At 37.8% G+C, this 27,788-nt stretch overlaps 1 protein-coding gene and 1 long non-coding RNA gene across 3 annotated transcripts in view; one reads left to right on the top strand and one right to left on the bottom strand.

Moving 5' to 3' along the window:
- LOC143647208 (uncharacterized) lies at nt 1–14,102 on the bottom strand. 2 transcript variants are annotated; one of them, XR_013157921.1, is made up of 5 exons: nt 13,587–14,102; nt 13,332–13,440; nt 8,083–8,361; nt 1,584–1,661; nt 1–758 (listed from the first exon to the last, which is right to left on the bottom strand). It is a non-coding gene; the product is annotated as an uncharacterized LOC143647208 (long non-coding RNA). The 2 variants fall into 2 exon arrangements; XR_013157920.1 differs by having other exon boundaries at nt 1–1,661.
- Nucleotides 13,766–27,788, top strand: part of AMACR (alpha-methylacyl-CoA racemase) — a 31,183-nt gene continuing 17,160 nt past the window's right edge. The window contains exons 1-4 of the mRNA XM_077116930.1: nt 13,766–14,098; nt 16,240–16,383; nt 17,357–17,517; nt 23,625–23,811. Coding sequence (XP_076973045.1) covers nt 13,852–14,098; nt 16,240–16,383; nt 17,357–17,517; nt 23,625–23,811 — 739 coding nt within the window. The 5' untranslated portion in view covers nt 13,766–13,851. The remainder of the gene's footprint in view (nt 14,099–16,239; nt 16,384–17,356; nt 17,518–23,624; nt 23,812–27,788) is intronic.

Genomic DNA, 27,788 nt, shown 5'->3' with positions numbered 1-27,788 from the left:
GGCTTGCTACTTTGAACATTTGTTGTTTAACACAGCTGAGGAGGAAGAGAAGGGTATAAACAGCCCCAAACCTAAGCCTATAGCAGTCAAAAAAAAAAAAAAAAAAAAAGATGTGATTTCTACCAGTAAATAGGATTAAGATTTTTTAGCTCTTGGGTAAGTGATTGTATAACATCATCTCCGTTGGCTATATGTAAATTATTCTGAAATACTTTTAATACCCTTCTTTGTAATTCTAGGATATTGAGACTTAAATTATCTGAATACCCCAAAAGATGCCTCTTTACCTTCTCCCATTCTATTTCAGAACAATTATATCTTAAAGGAGCAATACAAAAATTGCTCTCATTACAGTCATTTTAAACTTCATAAGAAATTTAAATTATACATTTGATCTCCAGTATGAACCAATGCTGTCTCTATATCATTTAGTCCCTTATTAATTTGCTCATCAGTATGAGATTGACTATGCCACAGCTCACTGACATTTTTATGCCATTCTCTAACATAATGCTGTGTCTGTATAGTTTGATGCAATGCAGTTCCAGCAACCACAGCCGCAGTGATAGTTCCAGTGATTCCAATGATTCCAATGGCAGCTGCAATAATGAGTTCAATTAGTTTCTTAATCCTTTTCAGATATTCTTTTGCCAAATGGGTTAGGATTTGTGTTTCTGGAGAGGACTGCCAAGATCTTGACATCTGCACTGGCAACCAAATACCTCTTCTTCTTCTTGCTGCTATAATCGTCTCATTTCCTGCAACATAAATGCTTGCAGACAAGTGAATAGAGAATAATTCTCACAATTAAAAGTTTGATTTCTATTTGCATATGACCTTTAACAAATACATATGAATCTATGAATCTCTAGTACATATTTACATATAGTGTTTATGGCTGCTATTTAAAGAGAAGTTATAGCTACTAGAATTCACTATAAAAATTGGTCCCTAGTCCCAGGAAAATTTTTCATAAATTTCTCTGAATAATGTTGTATTTATCGTCCCATGGATTTGACACAAATCATCCTCTATTTATTAAACTCTGATTTAGCTTGCCTGTCCATATAGTCTCAGTTATCCCCGAATTAGAGATGGGTGGCCGCACAGGGGCTACATCTCTTACAATTGCATAGGAATCATTAATTATGATAACTGCTTAATCCATATGACACAACTACCATCTATTCCAACTTCCCCATCTAATAGGCAAGTATTGTTTGATTCCATAGAGTTAAAAGAGGGGTATACGTATAGGTAATTACAAGAGTCATTCTTGATCCTAAACCATGTAGTTCGATTACTTATGTCATACATGGTAATTCATTACCTATGCATATGGGTCTTTCTAAAAATGGAAGAGTTAAATTTGACACCATTTTTCCTTCTTCTTTACGTAGTTTTGGAAGCCTTGAATCTATTGGACCTGGGAATCCTAAACTAGTATTCAGATATATTGATAAAGTTGCATCTGCCCATATTAGGGCCGGCAGCAGAGGTCAATTAGGAATATAAGCCCAATAGGTATAATTATGTCCCTGTCCTTCAGCAATTAAAGTTATATGTCCTATAATATACATTACCTATTTATTTATTTTCATCAGGGTCGAAATGTCTGGGTTTTATTCTTTTTGAGGGAATCCAAACCGAGGTTCTGTCATCTGTAACGACAAGAGCAAATCCTTTACCCCACACCTTTATCATGCCTGGTTTCCATAGATTGTCCTTAACATCTTTCCAATAGATTGGCTGCAGCTGCAGTTCTGTTTGGGTCATATTTTTCTTTTCCAAATTACTAAAATGTTGCTCTGCAGGAGTCTGTGATGAATTATCATAAATGTTTTAAAAACTTAAAGTAAACAGTGCTCTTGCTAATTGATCTTTTGATGTATTTATTTTCACAACATCATCCTCCTGATCATCATCTCCCCCTTCTTGTTTCATAAGAATAGACTTGAGCGTCCGGTTTGCTCATTCAATAATTCCCTGCCCAGAGGGATTATGTGGAATTCCTGTGATATGAGTAATATGAAAAGTAGAACAAAATTTATGAAACTGCTTCCCTGTATAAGCAGGACCACTGCCCATTTTTATAGACTGAGGACATCCCATAACGGCAAAAGAATTAAGTAAATGTGATTGAACATGGCAGAAACGTTCTCCAGGTTGTGCAGTGGCCCATATGAAATGAGAAAAGGTGTCTATGATAACATGTACATATTGCATTTTACCAAAATGTGAAATATGAGTTACATCCATTTGCCACAATTCATTTGCCTTTTGACCTCGAGGATTAACCCCTGATGCAAATGGGAGTGCATGTAAAGGTCCACATGTTGGACAAGTCCAAACAATGTCCTGACCTTGCTGTTTAGATAATGACAGAAATTTCTTTTGCAGCCCTTTGCTATTAATATGAGTCAATTTGTGAAATGTCAAAATGTCGTGGAACCTCGAATTATCCCCACAAGGGTATCTGCTTGCTGATTTTGTAATGACAAAGGACCTGGAAGATTAGTATGAGCTCTTATATATATGATAAAAAGGGGATTAATTCGACTTCTGACTAATGTTTGTAAACATAAAAACATTCGGGACAATTCATCTCCTTCAAACAAAGAAGCTGTCTCAATGTGAGTAACTGTTTGGCAGACATATTCAGAACCAGAAACAATATTGAGAGATTGTGGAAAATTTTGCAATACTTGAATTATAGCTGCTAATTCAGTACGCTGGGCTGAGGTATAAGGTGTTTTCCAACTTTTGTTTTCCCATGGGGTGACATATGCAGCCTGTCCATTACTGCTACCATCAGTAAAAATGGCAATGGCTCCCTCAAGTGGGGAGGCCCTAACTATTTTAGGCAAAATCCATTGTGTTCTTTTTAGAAATTGTAAAAGTTTTGACATAGGCAAATGATTATCAATTTGCCCTTTAAAATCACTTAATGCTATCTGCAAAGAGGTATTGAAGATAAGTAGACTTTGAACCTCTTCCTTTGTGAGATCACTCACTGTGCGATTAGGATCGTGACCTCTTAATTGATAATATCTTTGGCGACCTTTGGCTATTAAAGAAATGATTTTTTTGCAGATATGCATTTAAATGTTTTTGTCAATTGTTTGGTAAGAAAATTCATTCTAAGACACCATCTTGCCAATATAGGCCTGTGGGAGATTGCAAGTTAAAGAAAATAATAAAATCAACAGGGTTTTCTAGATCTATTCGAACAAACTGTCCTTCTTGAATGCGTTGTTCAATTAACTGTAATTCTTGTTCAGCCACAGCTGTAAACTGCCTTTCGCTTAATAAATCAGAATCTCCTTGTAAAATATCAGATTCTGTAACATATAATTAGGAATCCCTAAAGTGGGTCTAATCCAGTTAATATCTCCTAACAGTTTTTGAAAATCATTTAAAGTTTGTAAATTATCCCATCTTAATTGTATTTTTTGCGGAATTATTTTATTAGCAGCTATTTACATTCCTAAGTATAGGTAAGGCTCAGTTTTTTGAATCTTTTCGCGAGCTATGTGCAGCCCGTATTGAGGTAAAATTTTTGTAATGGCACCGAAAACCTTTTCTAAAGATTCATCATTGTCACCTGCAATTAAGATATCATCCATATAATGGATGACAAGGACCTCTGGAAATTTATTTCTTATTTCTTGTAAGCGTTGATGTACAAAGAGTTGACACATGGTGGGACTATTTATCATCCCTTGAGGTTAGACACACCATTGAAAACTTTGTATCAGAGCCTGATTATTCAATGCCGGAACAGAAAATGCAAACTTTTCTTTATCCACTGAATGCAAAGGAATAGTAAAAAAGCAATCTTTGAAATCAATAATAACCAATTTCCAAGACTGAGGAATCATAGAGGGTTGAGGAACCCCTAGTTGAAGTGCACCCACAGGGCTCATGGCTTTATTTACTGCTCTTAAATCAGTCAGCATTCTCCATTTTCCAGATTTCTTTTTAATAACAAAAAACTGGAGAATTCCATGGACTTTGGGAAGGTTCAATATGTTATCATTGTAATTGCTCTTGAATGAGATTATGAAAGGCATTCAATTTTTCTTGAGGAAGGGGCCACTGATCTACCCATACTGGCGTTGTAATAAGCCATGTTATTGAGGTAATTATGCCCTTCGTTTCAATGGCCCCCATTATAAATTTGTCTGCTCCTCAGAATATACTAGCCCTTGATAATCCCTTGTTTGCCTAGTGTTTTGGAATTGCATCTTCAAGTACAGCTACTCTACCACTGATAAGGGGGGAATATGTAAATATGCTCCCTACTGTGAAAGCAAGTCCCTGCCCCAGAGATTCAAACCCACATCCACCACAAAAGGTTGCAATGTTGATTTTTGTCCTTCCGGGCCAATTACCTCAAATGTTTCAATACTTTGATAAATATTGGTCATGGTACCTATGCCGGTAAAGACAGTAGGTACCTTTTTTAATGTCCAGTTCTGGGGCCAATATCTTTTAGCTATGATAGTTACATCAGCTCCAGTATCATTCAATCCCAGGAAAACTTTATTCTTAATAGTAATAGTAATTTCTGGGCACTCATCCCCAATAAATGTTTGCCAATAAATTTCATTTCCAGTTGACCCAAAACCTCCTTGATGGTTAAAGAGCAAAGAAGGAGGAATACAATAAGGTAAAAGTAGTAATTGAGCAATGCATTGCCCAGTTTTAATTTGAAAAGGCTGTAAAGATTGAGCCATAAGTTTCAATTCCTCTTTATAATTACAGTCAATTACACCAATTTGTATTAATAGACCCTGCTTAGTTAAACTACTTCTTCCAGTTATTAAGCCAACAGTATGGTTGGGCAGAGGGCCAGAAACTCCAGTGCTAATTAACTGAATACCCATTTCAGGTTGAAGTAAAATATCCTCAGCTGCTGGTAGATCTATTGTGGCACTACCACGAGTTGCAGCTTTTAACTCTAAGATTGGGACGCATGATTTTTGCCATTGCTGACAGGATACTGTGTCTGTGGAGCCTGGCTCATGTTGTTTGTCCTGGGGCCCTGAGCTAAGCCCGCAAAACGATTTTCCCACCCTTTCAATGGAGTACCATTTTTATGTATTTTAGAATGACATTCATTAGCCCAATGAAAACCCTTCTTGCCAAATAGGACACAATTTTTTTTTTATTAATTAAAAAAAATTAACAGAACATTTAGAAATCATTCCATTCTACATGTACAATCAGTAATTCTTAATATCATCACATAGTTGCGTATTCATCATTTCTTAGTACATTTGCATCGATTTAGAAAAGAAATAAAAAGACAACAGAATAAGAATTAAAACAATAATAGAGAGAAAAAAAACCCTATACCTCACATGCAGCTTCATTCACTGTTTTAACATAATTGCATTACAATTAGGTAGTACTGTGCTGTCCATTTCTGATGTTTTATATCCAGTCCTGTTGCACAGTCTGTATCCCTTCAGCTCCAATTACCCCTTCTCTCTTTTTTTTTTTTAATTAACGGGAAAAAAGAAATTAACCCAATATTTAGAAATCATACCATTCTACATATGCAATCAGTAATTCTTAACATCATCACATAGATGCATGATCATCATTTCTTAGTACATTTGCATCGGTTTAGAAGAACTAGCAACACAACCGAAAAAGATATAGAATGTTAATATAGAGAAAAAAATAAAAGTAATAATAGTAAAAACAAAACAAAACAAAACAAAACAAAAACCTATAGCTCAGATGCAGCTACATTCAGTGTTTTAACATGATTACTTTACAATTAAGTATTATTGTGCTGTCCATTTCTGAGTTTTTGTATCTAGTCCTGTTGCACAGTCTGTATCCCTTCAGCTCCAATTGCCCATTATCTTACCCTGTTTCTACCTCCTGCTGGACTCTGTTACCAATGACATATTCCAAATTTATTCTCAAATGTCCGTTCACATCAGTGGGACCATACACTATTTGTCCTTTAGTTTTGGCTAGACTCACTCAGCATAATGTTCTCTAGGTCCATCCATGTTATTACATGCTTCATAAGTTTATCCTGTCTTAAAGCTGCATAATATTCCATCGTATGTATATACCACAGTTTGTTTAGCCACTCGTCTGTTGATGGACATTTTGGCTGTTTCCATCTCTTTGCAATTGTAAATAACGCTGCTATAAACATTGGTGTGCAAATAATAGGACACAATTTGGATGGCAATTTCTTAGTTGGGGTGGAAGTATTAACACGAAAAGATTTACAGTTTATCTGAAAGTGCCCAAATTTTCTGCATTTAAACCAATTTCCTTTCTTTTGATTCAAGTTAGACTTCATGGCAGCTGCCACTACCATTTGATGAGAAGTAGATCCAATGTCCTGGCAGGCTCTTATATAGACCTGTATGGAACCACCGGCAGCTTTAATGGGTCGAATAGCCCTTTTACACTCACTGTTAGCATTATCAAAAGCTAATGTTATTAAAATTAAATCACAGGGGGCGGGCCGCGGTGGCTCAGCGGGCAAGAGTGCTTGCCTGCCGTGCCGGAGGACCCCGGTTCGATTCCCGGCCCCAGCCCATGTAAAAAACAAACAAACAAAATATAATAAAACAAGAAAATGTTTAAAAATGTTTCCCTTTCTTCCTCCCTTCCTTCCTTCCATCCTTCCTTCCTTCTCTGTCTTTCCTTCCTTTAAAAAAAAAAAAAAAAAAAAAAAAAAATTAAATCACAGGCTTCAGGTATCTGCACGGTTTTTTGAATCATGTCTGTTAGACGTGCCACAAATTCGACATATGGCTCATTATTTCCTTGAATTACTTTAGCAAAAGTTAAAGCAGGCTATCCAGGCGTAGAAATTCTTCACCAAGCTGCAAGGCAGGCCATTCTAACTTGGATGATAGCTCTATCATTGTACTGTAACTGCCTTTCAATACCTGTCCATTGGCCAGCGCCCATAATTTGTTCTGGGGTTATTTACACTGGAGGTAGCTCATTAGCATTCCTCCTAGCCAACTGATTAGTTTCATCAGCCCACCATGCTTTAAATTGTAGAAATTTAGCCGAATTTAAAACAGTTCTGGCTAGCATCTCCCAATCCCAAGGAATTAATCTATCTATATGAGCCATGTCCATATAAACCTGTAGTATATGGAGAATTCACTCCATACTGGGCACAAGCCTGTTTCAAATCTTTTAACAATTTAAAAGGAATTGGCTCATGATGAAATTCTAAAGTACCCTGAGGATTATTTTGATTGGAAGGCAAGTGATTAACTGTCAAAGGAAAAGCTAATAAAAGTCGTACTGCCTCCAAGTCCCTTTGCTGAGATCCCTGTAGTAGACATTTCATTATAGGTGTTTTAGGTATAGGCTTTGGTACTATTACATGATTCATATATATCGCTGAATCGCCAGTATCCATAAAGAATGGATTCTAAGGAGGCTATGAAATTAAGGGGCTGGGCATAGGGGCAGAAGGTGGATTGCAAATTTGTGCAGGGAATATGGAATTTTGTTGATGTAAAGTAGACACACTAGTAGCTTTTGTTTGATAAGAGTTTGGGAAGTCTTGAGGGCAAGTGAAACTAGCCTTGTTTAAAAAAGGTTGGTATGGACTGCAGTGTAAGAACACCGAGAATGCAGAGATTTAACATCTTCCTCATCTGTCCTTACATCCTCCTCCTCACTAAGTTTCACTTCCTTTTCATTTATATCTGTAGTCGCAGTCATGTGTTCTTGGGAAAAAATCAGTTTCCCTGTCTTCGCTTTCTGACTGTAAGGGATCAAATGCTGAAGCTATTTGATGACACAATGTCCATACTGATAATGAGACAGTTACCCCATTTTGATAAGCCCTCTGAAGAGCCTTCATAACCAAATGCCATTGTTTTAAATTTAAAACATTACAACCCTCAGGGAAAAACCAATAACAATGTTTTTGAATGAGATTAAATACGCTTAATAATTCAGATGTTTTAACAGAAACTCCAGTAGTTTCTAACAATGTTTTCAACACACAAACATACTCCTCCAGCTGCCCATTGTGATTACCCATTACCTTGATGCTACAAGGAAAATGCTTACTTATTTATATGACTCGAATCCTCTTCTATCGGCTGTATAAGCATCCCTCTAATGGAGACTTCCTTGGTTCCTTAATATTGTTCCGGAGTCATCTTCTTTGTGCCCCACGTTGGGCACCAGATGTTGCTTCCACAGTCAGAGCTTGAAGGATATTAAGGAATGACAAGAGAGACAGCTGGGATCAGGGGATCTGAAGATTAGTGACAACATACAACTTTATTCTTAACTAGTTCTTGCTTATATACTGCAGGGTTCACATGACAAAAAGCATGCATGCACCTGGCGAGAAAACAGAGCACTTATTTAATACAACTGTAAAGAACCTGGGGCTAATATAAAACATTCTCTCTCTCCCACACTGTTCTCCATTAAGCAGATAACAATCTCCACAGTTTACTGCCACTGCCACTCTGATACCAGCTGTTCTCAACAAACTCCGAAGGTCTTGTTTTAACCCTTGCTCCTACATCCTCTTTCTCTTATTTTTTGTCAACCTAGCTCTCTAGTTTGCTAGCTGCTGGAATGTAATATACCAGAAATGGAATGGCTTTTAAAAAGGGAAAATTTATTAAGTTGCAAGTTTACAGTTCTAAGGCTATGAAAAATATCCCAATTAAAGCAAGGATATAGAAATGTCCAATCTAAGGCATCCAGGGAAAGATACCTTGGCTCAAGAAGGCTAATAACTTTCAGGGTTTCTCTCTCAACTGGAAAAATATATGGTGAACATGGCAGCGTCTGCTAGCTTTCTCTTCAGGTTTCTTATTCCTTGAAGCTCTCCTGGGGACATTTTCCTTCCTCTTCAAAGGTCTCTGGCTGTGTGGGTTCTCCTTCTCTTTCCAAAATGTTTCCCTCTTAAAGGGCTCCAGAAGAAACCCCACCTTGAATGGGTGGAGACACATCTCTATGGAAATTATCTAATCAAAAGTTACCATCCACAATTGGCTGGGTCTCATCTCCATGGATAATAAAAAAACTCCCACCCAGCAATACCAAATGAAGATTAAAGGCTTTTCTGGGGTCCACAAATTCAAACCAGCACACTAGTTCAGTGTCCTTGATTGTACTGATTTTTCTCAAAGCACCAACTTCTGGTTTTGTTGATTTTCTTGATTGTTTTCATATTCTCCATTTCATATATTTCTGCTCTAATCTCCATTATTTCTTTGGGATTAGTTTGCTTTGGGATTAGTTTAGTGTTCTTTCTCTAATTCTTCCAAGTGAACAATTAATTCCTTGATTTTTGCTCTTTTTTCTTTTTTAATATAGGTATTTAAGGCAATAAATTTCCCTCTTAACATTGCTTTTGCTGCATCTATGAGCACTTGAGGAAAATGTGTATCCTGCTGTTGTGGGGTATAATGTTCTGTAAATGTTAAGTCTAGTTCATCTATCATATTATTCAGAGTTTCTGTTTCATTATGGATCTTCTGTCTAGGTGTTCTATCCATTGATGAGAGCAGGGAATTGAAGTCTCCAACTATTATTGTAGAGGTATCTATTTTTCCCTTCAGCATTGTCAGTGTTTGGTTCATGTACTTTGGAGCACTATGGCTTGATGCATAAATATTTATGATTGTTATGTCTTCTGGTTCAATTGTTCCTTTTATTAGTACAGTGTCCTTCTTTGTCTCTTTTAATTGTTTTACATTTGAAGTCTAATTTTTTGGATATTAGTATAGCTAATCCTGTTTTTTTTTTTCTGTTGTTGTTTGCATGAAATATCTTTTCCCCCTTGCACTTTCAACCTATTTTTGTCCTAGGGTCTAGAATGAGTCTCCTGTAGACAGCATATAGGTGGGTCCTATTTTTTAATTCATTCTGAGAGTCCATGTCTTTTGATTGGGGAGTATAATCCAACAACATTTAATGTTATTATCATATAGGTAGGCAGTACTTTTTTCTATTATTTTGTTTTTTGGATTTTTTACATCATATCTTTTTACCTTTATTCATAGTCTGCATTTCTACTCTTGTCCAGACCTCTCTCTCCTGCCTTTTCCTCTCTGCTTGTAGTGCTCCCTTTAGGGAGAGTCAGAGTATTTCTTGCAGAGTCAGTCTCTTAGTCACAAATTCTCAATAATTGTTTGTCTGAAATTATTTCAATCTCCCCCTCATTTTTGAAGAACAATTTTGCTGGATATAGAATTCTTGGGCAGTTTTTCTCTTCTGAAAATCTTAAATATACGATACCATTGCCTTCTTGCCTCCATTGTTTCTGCTGAGAAACCCATACATAGTCTTATTGGGTTTCCCTTGTATGTGATGGATTGCTTTTCTCTTGCTGCTCTCAACATTTTCTTTCTCTTTGACATCTGACAATCTGATTAGTCTCGGAGTTATGTCTACTTGAATCTATTCTGTTTTGGGTACACTTCTTGGATCTATAAATTTATGTCTTTCATGAGAGATGGGAACTTCCCTGTGATTATTTCTTCCATTACTCTTTCTCCTCCTTTTCCCTTCTTTTCTCCTTTTAGGACACCCACAACACATATATTTATGCACTTCTTGTCATTCAATTCCCTGAGACCCTACTCATATTTTTCTATTCTTTTCCCTATATTTTCCTTTGTGTGTCAGATTTCAGATGTCCAGTCCTCTAGTTCACTAATCCTTTCTCCTGCTTCTCCAAATCTATTGTTGTAGGTTTCCATTTTTTTTCATCTCTTCCATTGTGCCTTTCATTCCCACAAGTTCTGTGATTTGTTTTTTCAAACTTTCAAGTTATTCTTCTTGTTCACCCAAATGTCTTCTTTATATCCTCCCTCAAAGTGGTGATTTGGTGTTTGATAAAATTTTCTATGCCTGTTCAAACATTCTGAATTAGTTGTTGCAGCTCCTGTATCTCATTTGAAGTGTTGGTTTATTCCTTTGACTGGGCCATATCTTCGACTTTCCTAGTCTGACTCATTATTTTTTTTTGCTGGCACCTAGGTATTTGATTTTCTTAATTAGTTTAGTCTGGAGATTTTTTTTTCACATTTTTACCTAGGATTATCTTGCTGGATGGCTGTGTTCTCTATCTGTTCTTTGACATTAAGTTCACTGTAGACCTCTAGCATAGGTTCTGTTTAACTGATCAGAATTTTTCAGTTCTTGTTTTTCTGTTTCTTGCCCTCCTACATGGAGCCTTTTGTTTTGTTTTGTTTTGAGGAGGATCTCCACAGATATTATAGATTCCAGTTAGATTTTCCCTGACCAGACAGGCCTTTGTCTCAGGAGGAAAGTGCAGCCTGCATGAGTTTTCCCTAAGGGTGAGACCCAACATATTGACTGACTTTCTTATGAAGCCTCTAGACTCTGTGTTTTTCCTTTCCTTTCCAGCATATGGCACTTGCCTGCCTGCAGCTTCCCACCAGCATAAGGTGATGCTGAGGCTTTAACATGAGCAGACTCTCTGCTGTGTGTGTGGTTGAGACAGAGGTGAGTTTGTAGGGTGGCTTTAATTGCTTCAGTTTTTCAGTCCCTGGGGCCTTAATTCCTTGAAGGAGGGATTCCACTTGATCTGGGCCCCATCTTTCTTTTGGGGAAGGTACATCTTTTAGGGAATTAACTTCTCTGACCTGATTAGTCACTTTGTCTCTCAGACAAGTTTAATTCTGCCCTTGCCTCGGGCAGTGCTGGAGCTTGAGAGTGCTTCCAGTTCTATCTAAAGAGCTGCTAAAGGAGTAGGAAAAAAAAGCCTTTTCATGGCCAGACCCCTTCTCCTCGGGTCTTTCAATTAAGAGTTTAAATTGGTTTGCAGCAATATGTCTCTCCAGGCTTTTTTACCCCCTTTTCTTGGGGTATGGTCCTTTTCCAGTATTTTGTGGCATCTGACTCAAAAAGCCTTCTTTTTTTTTTTTTCCCATCAGCCTCACCCCCTCTCTGCTTGGGCAAAAAATCCTCATACCTTTAGTGCTTATTTCAGGTTTATCTGTGCTGAGGGCCTATTTTCAGTAGCTAAAATTTGTTAATTAATTCTACAATTGGAGCTTGGTTAGGCTAAGCCCTTGCTGCTAGTAAAGTCTGTTTCCTTTCCCCTTGGGGAACCAGCCTGCCATGTACATGGGAGAGGGATGCTGGCCTCCTTGGCTTGGGGAACTTACAGTTCTGTGTGTTGATCTCACCTATTCCAGCTGGTCCAGGCTGGTATACATGCCTGGTCACTGACATGGTGTCAGCAGTTGTTCTGTATTGTTCCTGACTTTTTATTAGCTGCTCTGGAGGCTGAATTCCATACCTCGCTAAGCTGCCATCTTGCCCCACTGGACAGTAAATTTGTAATCTAATAAATTACCTTTATAAAAGTCAACGCATTTCTGGTATATTGCATTTCCAGCAGCATTAGCAAATTATAACAAAAGGGAAAGAAAAGGTCTGAATCAAGTTGGAGGCAACCTTCTTAGGGAAAGGCACAGAATTCTAAAGTAATTCTAAAACTGATAAAGACTAGCTCAAGCTTACTCAAAAGACCTTGATTACAATCGTGCCACGTTTTGCCTACATTTTTATCACAAGCCTCAAAATATATAAACCCACACTCATTAAAGGACTGGGGGAGAGATTTCTCTGATACTACTGCTGGCTCTATACATTTCAAGAGCTATCAATATTACGTCCCATACCCTCTATTCAGGCTAAATACAGAAGGAAAAAAATGACTTATAAAAGTATGGGGTATGGCATGTATGAGCTTTTTCTTTTTACTTTCTTTTGATGGAGAGCTGCAAGTGTTCAAAAAAATGATCATGGTGATGAATACAAAACTATGTGCTGATATTGTGAGCCACTGACTGTAACCATGTCAAGAATGTTTGCATGTTTGTTCGTTGTTTATAATAAAAATATTTTTTAAAAAAAGAAGAATAGTGTTTGGCAAAGCCAAGAAATGGCAATCATCAGATTCCTGATGATATATTAAGCCTCTGGATCTAACCTATGCCTGATCTTCTCAGTAATAAGAAATAATAAATCCTTTTTTCCCTTAAAAAAAAAGTAGTGGGGCTATCCATTCTACTTACTTTACTGTTTTTAAAAACGATTATGCATTAAAGCTAACAAAATGCTAGAAACTGCACTTATCCACAGAAATTTGGAGTAACCAAGCCAAAATATATTTTGGACATGATGAGCACTGTCTGCCTCCTATGTTTCTCTGATGTATATTAAAGTTGTGTCCGTGGTGTGACTTGACCCGGAACACAATACGACAACCACTCTAGAGTTTTAAAGAAACCATCTAATCCATGAAGTTATTAACTCACCGTTTGGTAACTCAAAAATTGGACGCAACCGATGGGGAAATCAAGCCATTTTTGCATGAAATCATCGGGTGGCAAAAGAGCAGTAACGGTGAAGGAGATAATCTGCAGCCTATTGAAGAAAATCACGTTTGCATTATTCTTAGGTATTTTTGCACTTATTTCTTTAGGGTCGGGCAGTACTAGGGTTTCAAATAGCAAAACGGCAGGGTATTGCAATGGTGAGAGTCAAAGTGTTCTAAGAGAACAGTGACTGACCGAAGCTCCCAAGGTTCAGCCCTGCCGCAACTGAAGACCGAGGCAGCGAGAACCCAAAGCACTCAAACAGATTGCTGGCCAGCGACCTCAAGAGGCCTGATCCGGGCGCGCGCCAGTGCGCAGACTCCGCAGCCGAGCGCAAGCGCACGAGGAAATAAAAAAGCTCTGGGGGTGGGGCTAGCGGGCTAAGGGCGGGACTCGCTGCGGACGGGTGTCAGGCGGGGGATCTAGAGTAGTTTCCTCCCTTCTTGGGGCTGACGGAGCCATGGCGCTGAAGGGCATCAGGGTCGTAGAGCTGGCTGGCCTCGCTCCGGGTCCGTTCTGCGGAATGATCCTGGCGGACTTTGGAGCGCAGGTGGTGCGCGTGGACGGGCCCGGCAGGCCCGGCGACATGAGTTTCTTGGCCCGGGGCAAGCGCTCGCTGGTCCTGGACCTGAAGCGGCCGTCGGGAGTGGCGGTGCTGCGGCGCCTGTCCTCCAAGGTGGACGTGGTCCTCGAGCCCTTCCGCCACGGTGAGCCCCTGGTTCCTCTTCGAGGGCCGACGCGGGGCTGGACTGGGGGAAGGTTCGTACAGAAGAAAGGAGGTCTGACCTTGTAACTGAGGTTGCGCCCGCCTCACCTTTGCCCCGCTGCCCTTTCGGTACAGCCTTTCTAGATCTTTTTGTTGCGTTTGCTATTATTGATCGTTCAGACGGTCTTCTATACTTGGATTCTGAGATACTGCTGTTCCCTTGATTCTGCTTAATGCTTCTCTGATTTCTCATGTGTCTTTTTTTTCCCTGTAGACTTTCCATATTTTCCTTTCTTAACCGTTTGACAGGGGTTGTGAGCCCTATGATAATCTAGTGGAAAGCCATAGATTGTCTCTCCCTGGAAAACTGCATTTAGGTACATAGTCTTTTGCGACTATTTCAGAGCTTGTTGTAGCCTGTAATCCCGGATCAAAGTTACTAGCGCTCTCCGCTTGTGTTCTCAAGTTCCAGCATCAGCCCGTTTTACTTTCTGCATTCTCTGCTCTCTGGACCCACCCTATTCATTCCCATTGTTTTCACCTATTATGGGCAGATGACCCCCAAATCTGTAACCCATCTGCCTTTTTAAAAATTATAAACTGCTGGAATACACAAGTCCTGGAGATCTCCACTGGGCTGCAGTTCATCACCTTGCCTTTCAAATAGGGCATCTCCACATTCTGTATTATCTCAGTGACTGATATCAATATCCACCAGTTGTCTGAATTAGAAACTTGAATTTCAGCCTTGACACTAAACTTCCTGTCACCACACCCCCCTATCTGTGATCACTAATTCAATTCTCCTTAATGACTCAAGATCCTTTCCATACAGCTGTTAACTGCCTTGACATTGGGTAACAACTTTTTTAAAACTGGTGTTTGTTTTAGTAACGCTCTAATCCATTCTCAAGCTGCTTCACTTATGTAATCATTTGCAATTAAAAATGCAAAGCATTGCCTGGTAAAGTGGCAGAAGTCAGTAGATGTTTGGTGAACGAATTCAGTGTGTACATGGTGCCAGCCACATTTAAATGCGTTAATTCATTTAACCCTTACAGTCATATTTGAGGATTAGAATAATGATAATTTAATAATTGGGGTTGTATAATTGGGGTTGTTTAATAATTTCCAATTTACAAATAAGGCAGTAGGAACCTCAGCATGGTTAAATAATATGTCCAGTTAGGTGGAAGGTAGAGGTGTGCATACCAAACACATAACAGTCAAGCAAGGGAGTTGTGGGTGGTGTTTAGGTGAATGACTGTAGTTTTATAGGTGTTTTTTTTTTTTTTGCTTGGACAGGCACTGGGAATCAAACCCGGGTCTCTGGCATGGCAGGTGAAAACTCTGCCACTGTATACCATTGCCTACCTTCTATAGAGGGGTTTTATCACAGGTTTAGGGAGACCAAGACAGAGTTATCATGTAAACGTTATTACTCTCAATCCCAGGAGACTTTGAGTGCCAGTTACCCTGGGGGTTGTGCAATACGTATTGTTGATCACCAAGAGGTCATAGGTGCTTTTAGCAAATCTTCCTTTCCATGAATGTCTACTGAGCCCCTCTGTGAGGGTCCTGAACTAGACCCTCTAGAAAAGGCATGAATCTTGCTGGAGATGTTTCTGAGCTAATGGGAAGATGACAAAAATACATACCCAGGTACAGTATGGGGCAGAAAGTGGTTGACACTGATGCAGGTGTAGATAGAGAAAAAGGAGTAGCACTCCCAAAAGTGAATTGTTGACCAAGCGAGACCCAGGGTTATTGTTCTAAAAGAACAAACCACTTTTAATAAATAAATAGGGAGAGGATTTGGGAAACAGTAAGCAGATCGACTGAAGGGAAAAGATACCTATTCAGCCACCTAAGAGAATTTTTGCCTGTGAGAACATGGCCCAATTCTAGGATATACCTGAAGGGAACTAGGGAAGTTCCAGAAGAAAATGGCATCTAGAGGAAAAAGTTTCAGAAATAACAACCTCCTTTTCTGGGTCCATAACCAATGGAAGCATGCTGTAAGTCCACAACAAATGTTATTAATACCACTTACAAGAAACCTGTTTTATGTTTGTCATAGAGAAGGGATTATATTCATTTTCAATTCATGTTCTAAAAAAAAAAAGTTAATTTTCTCTTAAGGTGTCATGGAGAAATTGCAGCTCGGCCCAGAGATTCTGATGCAAGAAAATCCAAAGCTTATCTATGCCAGGTTGAGTGGATTTGGCCAGTCAGGAAGATTCTCTAAACTAGCAGGTCATGATATCAACTATTTGGCTTTGTCAGGTATGTTGAAAAATATATAACTTTTTTCTTTATGCTTCTTATTTGTCCCCAGTCAAGATCTGCAGCTAAACATTAATTTAAAAAACATTTCTTTTTAAAGCTGAAGATTTAAATATTTATTACTAATAATAAGCAGAGCGTGGAGGTTTAAAATTTAGATTCTTGTCTTATTAGTATTCCCTTGGCTTAATACATTGGAGGGATGGCATATTCTCACTAGTAACATTTACTTATTACATTCATGGGTCAATTCTTGGGCCAGCCCCAAACTAGGAAATAAGGCACTTGTGTGGCAGTAAAGGTGGGTGACAAGTGGCGCTCCTTTCCCCGTACTGTGCTTTACTAGAAAATTATTGCCTTTGAGTCATGATTTGATTTCTATGGGTACTAGAAAAAGCCCATGGTTTTCATGTCCTAATATTAATTTTTTAGGGTATTTGCCTGTGAGAACATGGCCCGATTCTAGACTTCTAAGAACTGTGTGTATTGTCTAAAAAGAGTCTTCGGTTTTCCAAGTACACATTTAAAAGTTGAGGAAAAGAGTAAGTGTAGAATTGGCTTCTCACATCCATTATAAATTTTAAACCCTTTTCTTTTTTTTTGTATTTGATTATTTTCTTGTGTCTCTTTCAATTATGAATAGGAGTGCTCTGTATTGTTTTAAAGCCATAAAACTAAACTGATAATGATCATTTTCCCCAAAACTCAGTGAGTAAAAATTTAGCAACAGAATTTTGAAAATTGTCAGATTAGAATTTTAATTTTAATTAAAGAAAGCAAGATTAAACAAAAGGAGCCTGGCTTGAGGGAAAGCCTCTTTATAAGTGTGCTAAATAGGTTCAGATTAGGAAAAATACTATGTATTAGTTTTCACTAAGATCAGCAATTGGGGAACTGGTTATTTCTCTAAGATGTCCATGTATTTATTAAATTTACAGTTTAATGAGTCCCAATTACTTTTTTAATGATGTAGGTGTTCTGTCGAAAATTGGCAGAAGTGGTGAGAATCCATATGCACCGCTGAATCTCCTGGCTGACTTTGCAGGTGGTAGCCTCATGTGCACATTGGGTATTATAATGGCTCTCTTCGAACGCACTCGCTCAGGCAGAGGTCAGGTCATTGATGCAAACATGGTAAGTGTTAGTTTGGGGAAATGATAAACCTAACAGTTATTCCTGAGTGCAATATATGGCTGCCTTAAATCCTTTTCTGAACAAGAGATAAATGAGATGTGAAGTTGGAACCCAAGTTGCTAATGATAGCTTTACCTCAGAATAATTTCATATATTGCTTTTTGGCCTTTCGGCTAAGATCAAGGGTAAAATAGCCTCATATTATTTACTTGAGTGGAAATGTCATATTTTGATCATTTGTCCATGAAGTCTTATTTAATCTTTTCATAACTCACCTAGGATCTATGTGGCATTTCAGTAATTTCCCCCAAGCTATCTCTTGTACTTAGAATATAGTTTTCAACCAATCTTTATTCAAAACTGGGTTCCTGAAGTCTCCTTCAGCAGATAGAGAAGATTCTTAAGGATGCCAAAGTAAAATGGACTAGCCTAGATGTTCCTGGTACAATTTATAGGTGAGACTGACATGATCAAAATGCTTCAGTTATTTCACTATCATATATTGAGCACTTAGTATATGCCTCAGTTATGTGAGATATTCTCCCGGTATGATCTCTTCTGATCCTCAAAACAACTCTACTTGGAAGGCATTGTTATTTTAAAGTGGAAGAAACGGACGCATAGAAATTTGCCTGGGTTCTTGCAGCTAGTTGGTAAAAGAGCCAATTTGGATTCATTTCTTTTTTTGCACTTGCATTTTGGAAGATCTTTGGAAGTAGAACGGAAAATGAATTTGAGGGAGACAAGACTGGAGGCAGAGACCGGTTACTGGGTTATTACTAAAAGACAATGACAAGTGCTAAAGCAGTTAATGGTAAAGTGGGCTGGGTTTAAGAATTTGAGATACAGAACTGCTGGATCTGGTAATGGAGTGGTAGTGAGGGGAGTATCGGGAGTCAAGGATGGCTCCCATATTGCTGGTTTGGATGACCTGGTGGATGGTGGTGTTGTCCCCCTGGTTGTGGGTTTCTGAAGGAACAGGCAGTGTGGCCCAGTTGTCAACAGATTCTAGCAGCTGACTTCTTTAATCTCAGCTCTGTCGTTTACTATCTGTGTGATCTGGAACAAGTTGTGCCTCAGTTTCCTTCTCTGTAGAATGGAGATAATAATGATATCTATCTCATAGATTGTTATGAGAATTAAATGAGTTCACCCATTATTCAGTGTGTAAAGCAGCGCCTGGCATAGAGTAGGCACTCTTTGTTTGCCCTTGTTATGATTATAGTGGAAGGAAAGGAATTTCATTTTGGTAATTTCAACTTTGAAGTTCTTTGGAGGTCTCTAAGTGGAATGCTTGAGGTTAGGGACTAGAAACAAATTTGGAAGGTGATAACACCTAAATCTAAAAACAGATTTGGGAAACCAGGCAAGACTATGGTTCCCTAGGGAAGTGAGAAGAACCAAGGACTGGATACTAGCATTCAAAGCTTGAGTTGGGTGAAGAGAAGCAAGGACTAAGGAGAGCTAAGGAAGAAACAAGTAAGAAGTGTTGTCATGGAAAACAAGGAAAGAGACATTTTAAGAGGAAAGGTAGGTTAATTGTCAGTGCAGACCTCAAGTACTTTAAATACTGAAAAGTGGATATTGGATTAGGTCATCGGTAACCTTTGTGAAACAGTTTCCTTATCAGAATCTCGACACCAAAGCCTTCTTGGTTTGCCCACTTCCTTCTCCTTTTCACAAGTTAGTCATCCCCAGTCCTGTTCTGTTTCTATGCCTTGTTATACTGTCATCAGGAACATACCACATTGTACTTTGTGTCAATATCTGAAGTGTCTCAAGTAGGAGGTGTTTGTGACATAACCTTTTTATTTCCCCAACTTTTGGTACATTCACCACACAGTCCCACCATGCAATATAACAGTAGCAGCAGCAGCCAGCTTTAGAGGTGCTTTACTAGGTGTTCCCTCTTTTGAGAGAGTTGTTTACTCCCATTTCACATATGAAGACTTTCGGATTTCGTAGATTATCTGCTTTCTTCAAGGCAGGGAGCTGGAAAGGGTTAAAGCACTGAACCTAGGCCCTTTAACGTGAAAGTCCAGATACCTTATTCATTATTCTTGTAGGCCAATAGTTTTCAAATATTTTTTAGCGGTAGAATCTTTTGGTAGTAAAGAGTTCATTTCAGACCTGGGTTGTCCAGGCCTGACTGTGAAGACCTGGAGTCTCTTTCTTCACTTATTGTTTCCTTGGAAATGGTAGACTCATCCACAAAAGGTGTGGGTATTGTTATAGCAGCCTGGTACACTAAGATAGTTGGCCTGCAGACCCTTGACCTATGTAATGAGAACCATATTAAAGGCCGGTGGGAAATTGAGGCTGCAGTTTCCTGTGTCCCAGTTCAGCTCCTGTCTGTGGTAGCACACACAGCATGTGGGTGAGAGGGCAACAGAAGCAGTTGTCCCTGGGTGGCCACTGCCAGACCATCCCCTGTGCTGAGATGAGGGTGCTTTGACTGCTGTATCTTTGGTCCTTTATCCTCCTAGGAGGCTAAGTAAAGGGATGATTAAATTAGACCCTGTTTGTGCCCTTAGTGGGCTAACTTGGACAACTCCTACTGATGCACTCTTTTTTCAACAGTCCTGTCAGGAGATCCAGTATTTAAAAGAGATTAAAGGGGTATTTTATTAGCATAAATTTATTTTTAGTGCCCATTCAATATTTATGTATTATGCTGACTGTTTTAGTTTGTAAAAGCTGCCAGAATGCAGTATACTAAAAATGGAATGACTTTTAAAAAGAGGAATTCATTAAGTTGCAAGTTACAATTTGAACATGAAAATGTTCAATTTAAGGCAAGGTAATAAAAATGTCCAAACTAGACATCCAGGGAAGATACTTTGGTTCAAGAAATCTGACAATGTTCAGGATTTCTCTATTAGCTGGAAAGACACGTCAAGACATCTGTTAGCTTTCTCTCTGGGATTCTTCAATGGCTTCCCTGGGGGCATTTTCTTTATGCATCTCTAAAGGGCTTGGGCTGTGCGGCTCTGTTGGTTCTAAAGCTTTTTCCAAAATGGTTCTCTCATAAAGGGCTTGTAGTAATTTGCTAGTTAACAGTTCTAAGGCTGAGAAAATGTCCCAGTTAAAACAAATCTATAGCAATGTCCAGTCTAAAGATCCAGGGAAAGATATCTTGGTTCAAGAAAGCTGATGATGTTCAGTGTTTCTTGCTCAGCTGAAAGGGCATGTGGTGGTCTCTCAGCTTTCTCTCCTGCCTTCTTGTTTTGTGGAACTCCCCCAGGGACGTTTTCCTTCTTCATCTCCATATGTCTCTGGCCACATGAACTCTGGGCCTCGTGGCTCTGCTCGACTTTACCGTCACTTTCTGTGGCTTTCTCGTGGCTCTAAAAAGGGACTGTCTCTGAAATCCTCTTTTAAAGGATTAATGTGTGGAGCCACAACTCCATGGAAACTATCTGATAAAAGTTGCCACCCATAATTGGATGGGTCACATCTCCATAGGAACAATCAAAATGCTCCCAGCTAGCAATATTGAATGAAGATTAAAGGACATGACCTTTCTGGGGTCCACCACAGATTCAAACCTGCACAGGGCTCCAGTAAGCAACCCCACCTTGAATGGGTAGAGACATATCTCTATGTAAACTCTCTAATCAAAAGTTGCATTTTTGGATTGTTTCCATGGAGATGTGACATTTCCCTGGTCACATCTCCATGGAAACAATCAAAGAGATCCCATTTAGCAATATTAAATGAGAATTAAAGAACTTGGCTTTTCTGGGGTACACAACAGATTCAAATTGCTGCACCGGCAGACCAATAAAGCTGTTTTAATAAACACAAATATTTGAAATTTGGGCTATAAGTGATAGTCTTATAACTTTCACTATTCAGTTTATTACTTGACTGTTAGGAAAATTATGAGTCATGGAGAGTTAGAAATACCTATACTTTTTAAGCAGTCAGTTCCCCTTAAAATCTCAGATATGACACAAAGGAGCAGAAATGTGTCATTTAAAGATTGACTCAATATGATTTCTAAAAATTTTTTGTATTCTTTGGTCTGAATATTAAAATCAGATAGGTAGTATTCAGAACCTCAATTTCAAAGCTAAATGTAGCACCATATGGCAACCTGACCTGCTTTGAATTCACTTGTTATTGCCCACAGAGCAGTGCACCTGCTTGTAGTAAGTGCTTAACTGGTTGAGTCTGAACAAGCCCAAATTAGGAGGGAAACACAGATTAATGCAGAACAGTACTGTTTAGTTCGCTAAAGCTGCAGGAATGCAGTATACCAGAAAATGGATTGGCTTTTATAAAGGTGATTTAAGTTCCAAGTTACAATTCTAAGGCCCTGAACATGTCTACGTTACTGCGTCAGCAAGAGGATACCTTCACTCAAGAAAGGCTGATTGCGTCTGGGGTTTCTCAGTCTCATGGGAAGGCACATGGCAGCGTCTGCTGGCTCTTTGCTCCTGAATTTGTTGCTCTCAGCTCCTAGTTCCAGTGGCTTCCTCTCTGAGCTACTGTTTGTCTCTGGTCATCTCCAAACGTCTGTCACTTGGCTTCATCTTTCTGCTATGTTGGCTCTGATCTCTCTCTCTCTCCCTGTAAGCTCTTTTAAGGTCTCTAATAAACTGATTAGGACCCACCTTGAATGGGCAGAGTCACTTCTCCATGGAAACAACCTAATCAAAAGATCCCATGCACAATAAGTCTGCACCCACAAGATTGGATTAAAAGAGCATGGTTTTTCTGGGGTACATAACAGTTTCACACCAGCACAGATACCTTTCCTAGATAGTGACTCAATTGCAGAGTCAAATACATGCAAAACTGGAGATAAAAACCTTATTTGACGGTCTCACAACAAATGTTAATGAATTGGCAGTCTTTGACGCATCTGAAATGGTATAGTACACATATAAATATGTTTTTTTATTATAGTTTTAAAAATAACATGTATCCTTAAACATAGAATATATTTTAAATATTATATATGTGTATGTGTGTGTATGAGTCTATCATTTTATATGTGTATGTGTATTTGTATATAAAATATATAATGTAAGACTCTCTAAGATCTGTATAGCTTAATTTGAAAAAGCATGATATTTCTGTAGACCACTTATACAAACTCCACTATTTGATGAATAATGATGATTTGATGATGACAAATGTTACAGTCATAAATTCAGCTGTGCAAGAGATTTCAAGTTAACAAACGTGAACTAAGGTGTATCTATAGACTTAACTTGAGTTTATTTCATTGCCAGTATGAGAAATTCTGGGTTTTCGTCTGAAATGGGGCCCCTCTGTTGGTAACCTCTGAAACAATTGCTTTGATGACCTTCTGCCTAGGATGCTGCAGTCATTAGGCTTATAAAAGCCATAAGGATAAGGAAATGGGATTGTTCAGGTGGCCCAGTGCATCTAGCCTTTGAGTTTGACCCTTGTATAATTGTACCTTTTCTTTGGGATCCAAAGGGAAGGAAGATAGCATTCCCAAACTAGTTTGTCTGGACTCAGAATATACCTGCCACCCATGTTGTTATGTATGTTTTGTAACTTCCTAATGATTATTAAAGATAAGATATATTAAATGTTCCAATAATCTTTTCTTTGGCTTAGGTCCAGCTAGAATAAGCTAAATTTAGCTGTAATGTTATGTACCTTTAAAATGTGATATGCTATATATATCTGTGTATTTGTATTTAGTAGGTATTGAACTCAGAAGATGGACTTGTAAAAAGTTTTTTGCTTTTTATTGATTCCTGACTTTTAATCATGGCAGCTTTTAACATATGTAATAGAATACTATAATGAACTTCCATTTAATCTTGCTAACTTCAAAAGTTATGAATATTTTGTCAATCTTATTTGAAAGAAATAACATAGATATTTCCTTCTAAATTTTGTATTATTTTCTAAACTAAACAGTGTACAGCTAATTGTTATTCTACCATAAAATCATGTAAGTCACTTTCTGGAAACACCAAAGAAGATGTGTAATTTGACAGATATCTTCTGTTCTAAAAGATAATTATACATCCTAAGAGATATTTTTACACAAATATAAACATAATGATGCCATTATAGTTGAATTATCTGGATTTCTATTGTGTTCTGCTTCTGCAAAGGTAGAGGGAACAGCCTATTTAAGTTCTTTTCTGTGGAAAACACAAAGCATTGGACTGTGGAAGAATCCTCGAGGACAAAACATGTTAGATGGTGGGGCACCTTTCTATACAACTTATAAGACAGCAGACGGGGAGTTCATGGCTGTTGGAGCAATAGAACCCCAGTTCTATGCGCTACTGATCAAAGGTGAGTAGCCTTCCCTCCTCCTGTTTTCCTGCGGGTTTTTCTTTAGCCTTTGCTTTGGGTGCTTTTGAAACTCACAATATCTTTTCCTTTTATATCCACTTTCTAACCTAATTGTTACATAGCCATCATTATATTGTGGGGCTTTTCTCCCATCTTCTAAATTAACAAGTAATTTTACTAGCCTGTAAAGCTAAAATAATAAATCAATTAATTGAATAAAAAAAAATAATCCCTTTTGTGGGGTGGTCCATGTTTTTATTACATTTCATACTTGACAGTTTCTGATGTTTACCATGCCCTTGTGTGACCAGACCTTATTCTTCCCTAGAAGTGACCCACTGGTTCTATTAGTCCCTGTTCTTTGATAGTGTCTCTTATGATACTTCAGTGTCAGGTGTCACCAAACATACAGAGGTTATGACTAAGATTTTTGTTAGAATATGTTACTATCACTTGATGCCTCTGCACTTTACCTGTGTTACAGATTCTCATCTCATTGGCATGTTAATGCAAGTTAGCAGGAAAATTTGATATATATTCTTCCCTAGTTAATAATTGAGCTTTATTATTTTGTTCTTGTGTAATAGTGTAAAACTTTTGAATTTAAACTCACTGTAGATACTTTAGTATCTAAGAAGCTTTAAAGTATACTCTGAAGTGGTGTAACAAACTGGTCACACTGGGTTTATCTTTCTACTTTTAGTTGCAATGTTAGATGTCTTGTCAGATGCACTACATTACTTGAGTTATTTGCATTTGTGAAATGATTGTTTTTGAAACTATCAGGAACCATTTTATTATGCCTGTGTTACCTGCAGCAAAGTAAATGTAGTTGAAAAACTATAGAAAAACAATTGATGTTTATAAATCATATAGAGTCCTTCTGTTCATAAATTTAAGGTAAGACTGGAAGATCTTAAATTCTAAACTGGACAATGCTGTACTTTGGACTGGATAGAGGGAGCAAGATTTCTCGGGTGCAGGGAACAAGGAAATACATTCTCTAGAGAAGATTTAAATACAATATCATTGATTAAACCTCTGGTAGCTTTTTATTGTCACCATGCATCTGCAATTGTGAATGGCAGTGATAAAATGCGTTCCTCCCTGAGAAGTATTTTTGTTAATAAAAGTTCTAAACAATTGCTACAGCTACGTCTGAGTTCTTACAACATATATGCAAGTTTTATTAGCAGATTCTTTTTACTTAACCTTTAGTAAACATTGTGCTTACTCTACATAGACGTTAATTCAGAGAAATCCCGATTATTCAGTCTGGCCCCAACACACATAGTTCATTTCCAGAGTAAAAGTTTGAGATCATTTAAGCTCACATTGGGCACAGTTTGTATCTCCAGTTCATGTGGTATTATATATTCCTGCATTTATATAGTAGATTCCCCCCAAATAATATTTGTGTAGTGATTATAAAGGTGAAGAAACAGAACTGGAGTGATTTTCTAGTTTGCTAGCTGCCAGAATGCAATATACAAGAAATAGAATGACCTTTAAATGGGGTAATTTAGTAAGTTGCAGGTTTACAGTTCTAAGGCCATGGAAATGTCCAAATTAAAGCAAGTCTATAAAAATGTCCAAATTAAGACACCAAGAAGAGGTTACCTCCACTCAAGAAAGGCCAATGAACGATGAAGTTCAGGGTTTCTCTCTTAACTGAAAAGGCACCTGGCTAACATGGTGACATCTGCTAGCTTTCTCTCCAGGCTTCTTGTTTCATGGAGCTCCCTTAGGGGCATTTTCCTTCCCATCTCCAAAGGTCTCTGGCTGCATGGGCTCTCTTGGCTCTCTTGTGGCTCTGAAGCTTCCCCCAAAATGCTTCCTCTTTAAAAGGATTACAGTAAAGTAATCAAGACCCACCTGGAATGGGTAGAGTCATATCTCCCTCTAATCAAGGTTAATACCCACAATTGGGCAAGTTACTTCTCTATGGAGATAATCTAATCAAGTTTCCAACCTGTACTACTGAATAAGGATTAAAAGAAACAGCTGCCTCTACAAAATGGTTCAAGATTAAAACATGGCCTTCCTAGAGTACACAATCCTTTCAAACCAGCACAAGTTATTTCAGTTGTGTCTTTCTATGTGATACCTGGAATTTTAATTGTGTTTAAAATTTAAAATAGTGAAACAATACAGACTGAAAGATTGTAATTCATATGTGAAATATTTTATTTAATTTTGAATATTGTTTTAGTTTGCTAATGTTGCTGGAATGCAGTATACCAGAAGTGAACTGGCTTTTATGAAGGGGAATAGTTACAAATATACAGTTCTTTGAAGGAAAGGGAGCTGGCTTTCTCTATTTTTTTTTTTTTTGTCACATGGGATGGCTCATGGCTATGCCTGCTGGCCTTTCTTCCTGGCTTCTGGCTTCAGATGGCTTTTTCCAGGCGATTCCTTTCTGCATTTCCAAACGTCTGGGTCTCTGTCAGCTTTGAACACTGAACTGAGATGTGCTGAGCTATACTGACCTGAATCTCTCTTCTGACTCTCCTTTTTAAGCCTCCAGCTAATCAAATCAAACATCACTCATTGCAGAAGGCATTCTCCTTACCCGACTGCAGATGTAGTCAGCCATAGATGAATTTCACATGCTGATGATTTAAGTCCACAGCAACAGAACAACTGGGCACCATCATCTGGCAAAGTTGACACCAGTATGTAACTAGTACAAATATCTTTGAATGTCAAGTTTCTTCCTTTTTGATTGATGACTTTGTTCTAAAGATAAAAAATGGAATAAAAAAAATAAAGGTTTTGTCAGTGGGATGACTTAATAGTTATCTAAATTGTTCTTTTTCCTTGAAACAAAGTATAGTGTGACCATTTACACTTCAAGTGGTGACAGAGACCATATGGCCTACAAAGCCTAAAATATTTGCTAACTTGCCCATTACAGAAAAGTTTGCTGACCCCTGTTATTATTCATTTTTTTTACAGGTCTAATATGTAGTTTTTTTTCTCTAATTTAAAAAAATACATTAATGCAATTTTAAAAGTACTTGTCTATTACTTTATTTTATTATACTGTAACTTTATTTCATATTTTATTTTTAAATTATTCTTATGACATGATTATACAAAACTCAGTGAATGGAATAGTTCTTAGTCTGCATTTCTTTTTTGGCCATTTAAAAATTTTTTTCAACCAAATTTTAATTTCTATGTTTAATATTTTTTCAAAATTAAAAAAAAATTTCGTCAAAGCAGTGGTAGATTTATAGAAAAATCATGCACAAAATACAGGGTTCTCATATATTCCCCTTTCATACCACCCTGTTAGTAGGGTAATGTTGCCTATTAACATTTTGCATTAGTGTAGTGTCTTTGTTATATTGATGAAACAATGTTATTATAAGTGTACTTATAACTATAGCCCACAGTTTACAGTAGGTTTAACACTTTGTGTTGTACAGTTCTATGGTTTTGTTTTTTTCCTGGTAATTTATATACAAGTTAATATTTCTGATATTTCTCATTTTACCTACTTTCAAATATACAATTCAGTGGTATAACCTATTATTTCTAATATTTTTCATTTTATCCACTTTTAAGCTTGCATTTCAGTAGTGTTAATTACATTTAAAAGTTGTGTCTCTGTCAAAATTATCCATTATGAAAACTTTTCCATCATCCCAAACAGAAACACCCTACCCATTAAAAATTAACTCCCCATTCCCCACCCTCACCGAGCCAACTCTTGGTCACTTACATTGAAGTTTCTGACTTGATGAATTTGCATGAAAGTCGAACCAGCCATGAATGAGTGTTCCTCTTTCTCCACATTTTCTTCAATACTTGGAGTTTTCTTTTTTTTTCTAACTTTTTTTTATTGTGTAGTATAACATATATACAAAGCAAAGAAATAAAAAAGCAATAGTTTTCAAAGCACTCTTCAACAAGTGGTTACAGGATAGATCCCAGAGTTGTCATGGGCTACCATATGATCCTCTCATATT

The sequence above is a fragment of the Tamandua tetradactyla genome, chromosome 9 (genome assembly GCF_023851605.1).
Source record: "Tamandua tetradactyla isolate mTamTet1 chromosome 9, mTamTet1.pri, whole genome shotgun sequence".
Taxonomy (NCBI): domain Eukaryota; kingdom Metazoa; phylum Chordata; class Mammalia; order Pilosa; family Myrmecophagidae; genus Tamandua; species Tamandua tetradactyla.
This window is presented reverse-complemented; position numbering and strand designations above follow the sequence as displayed.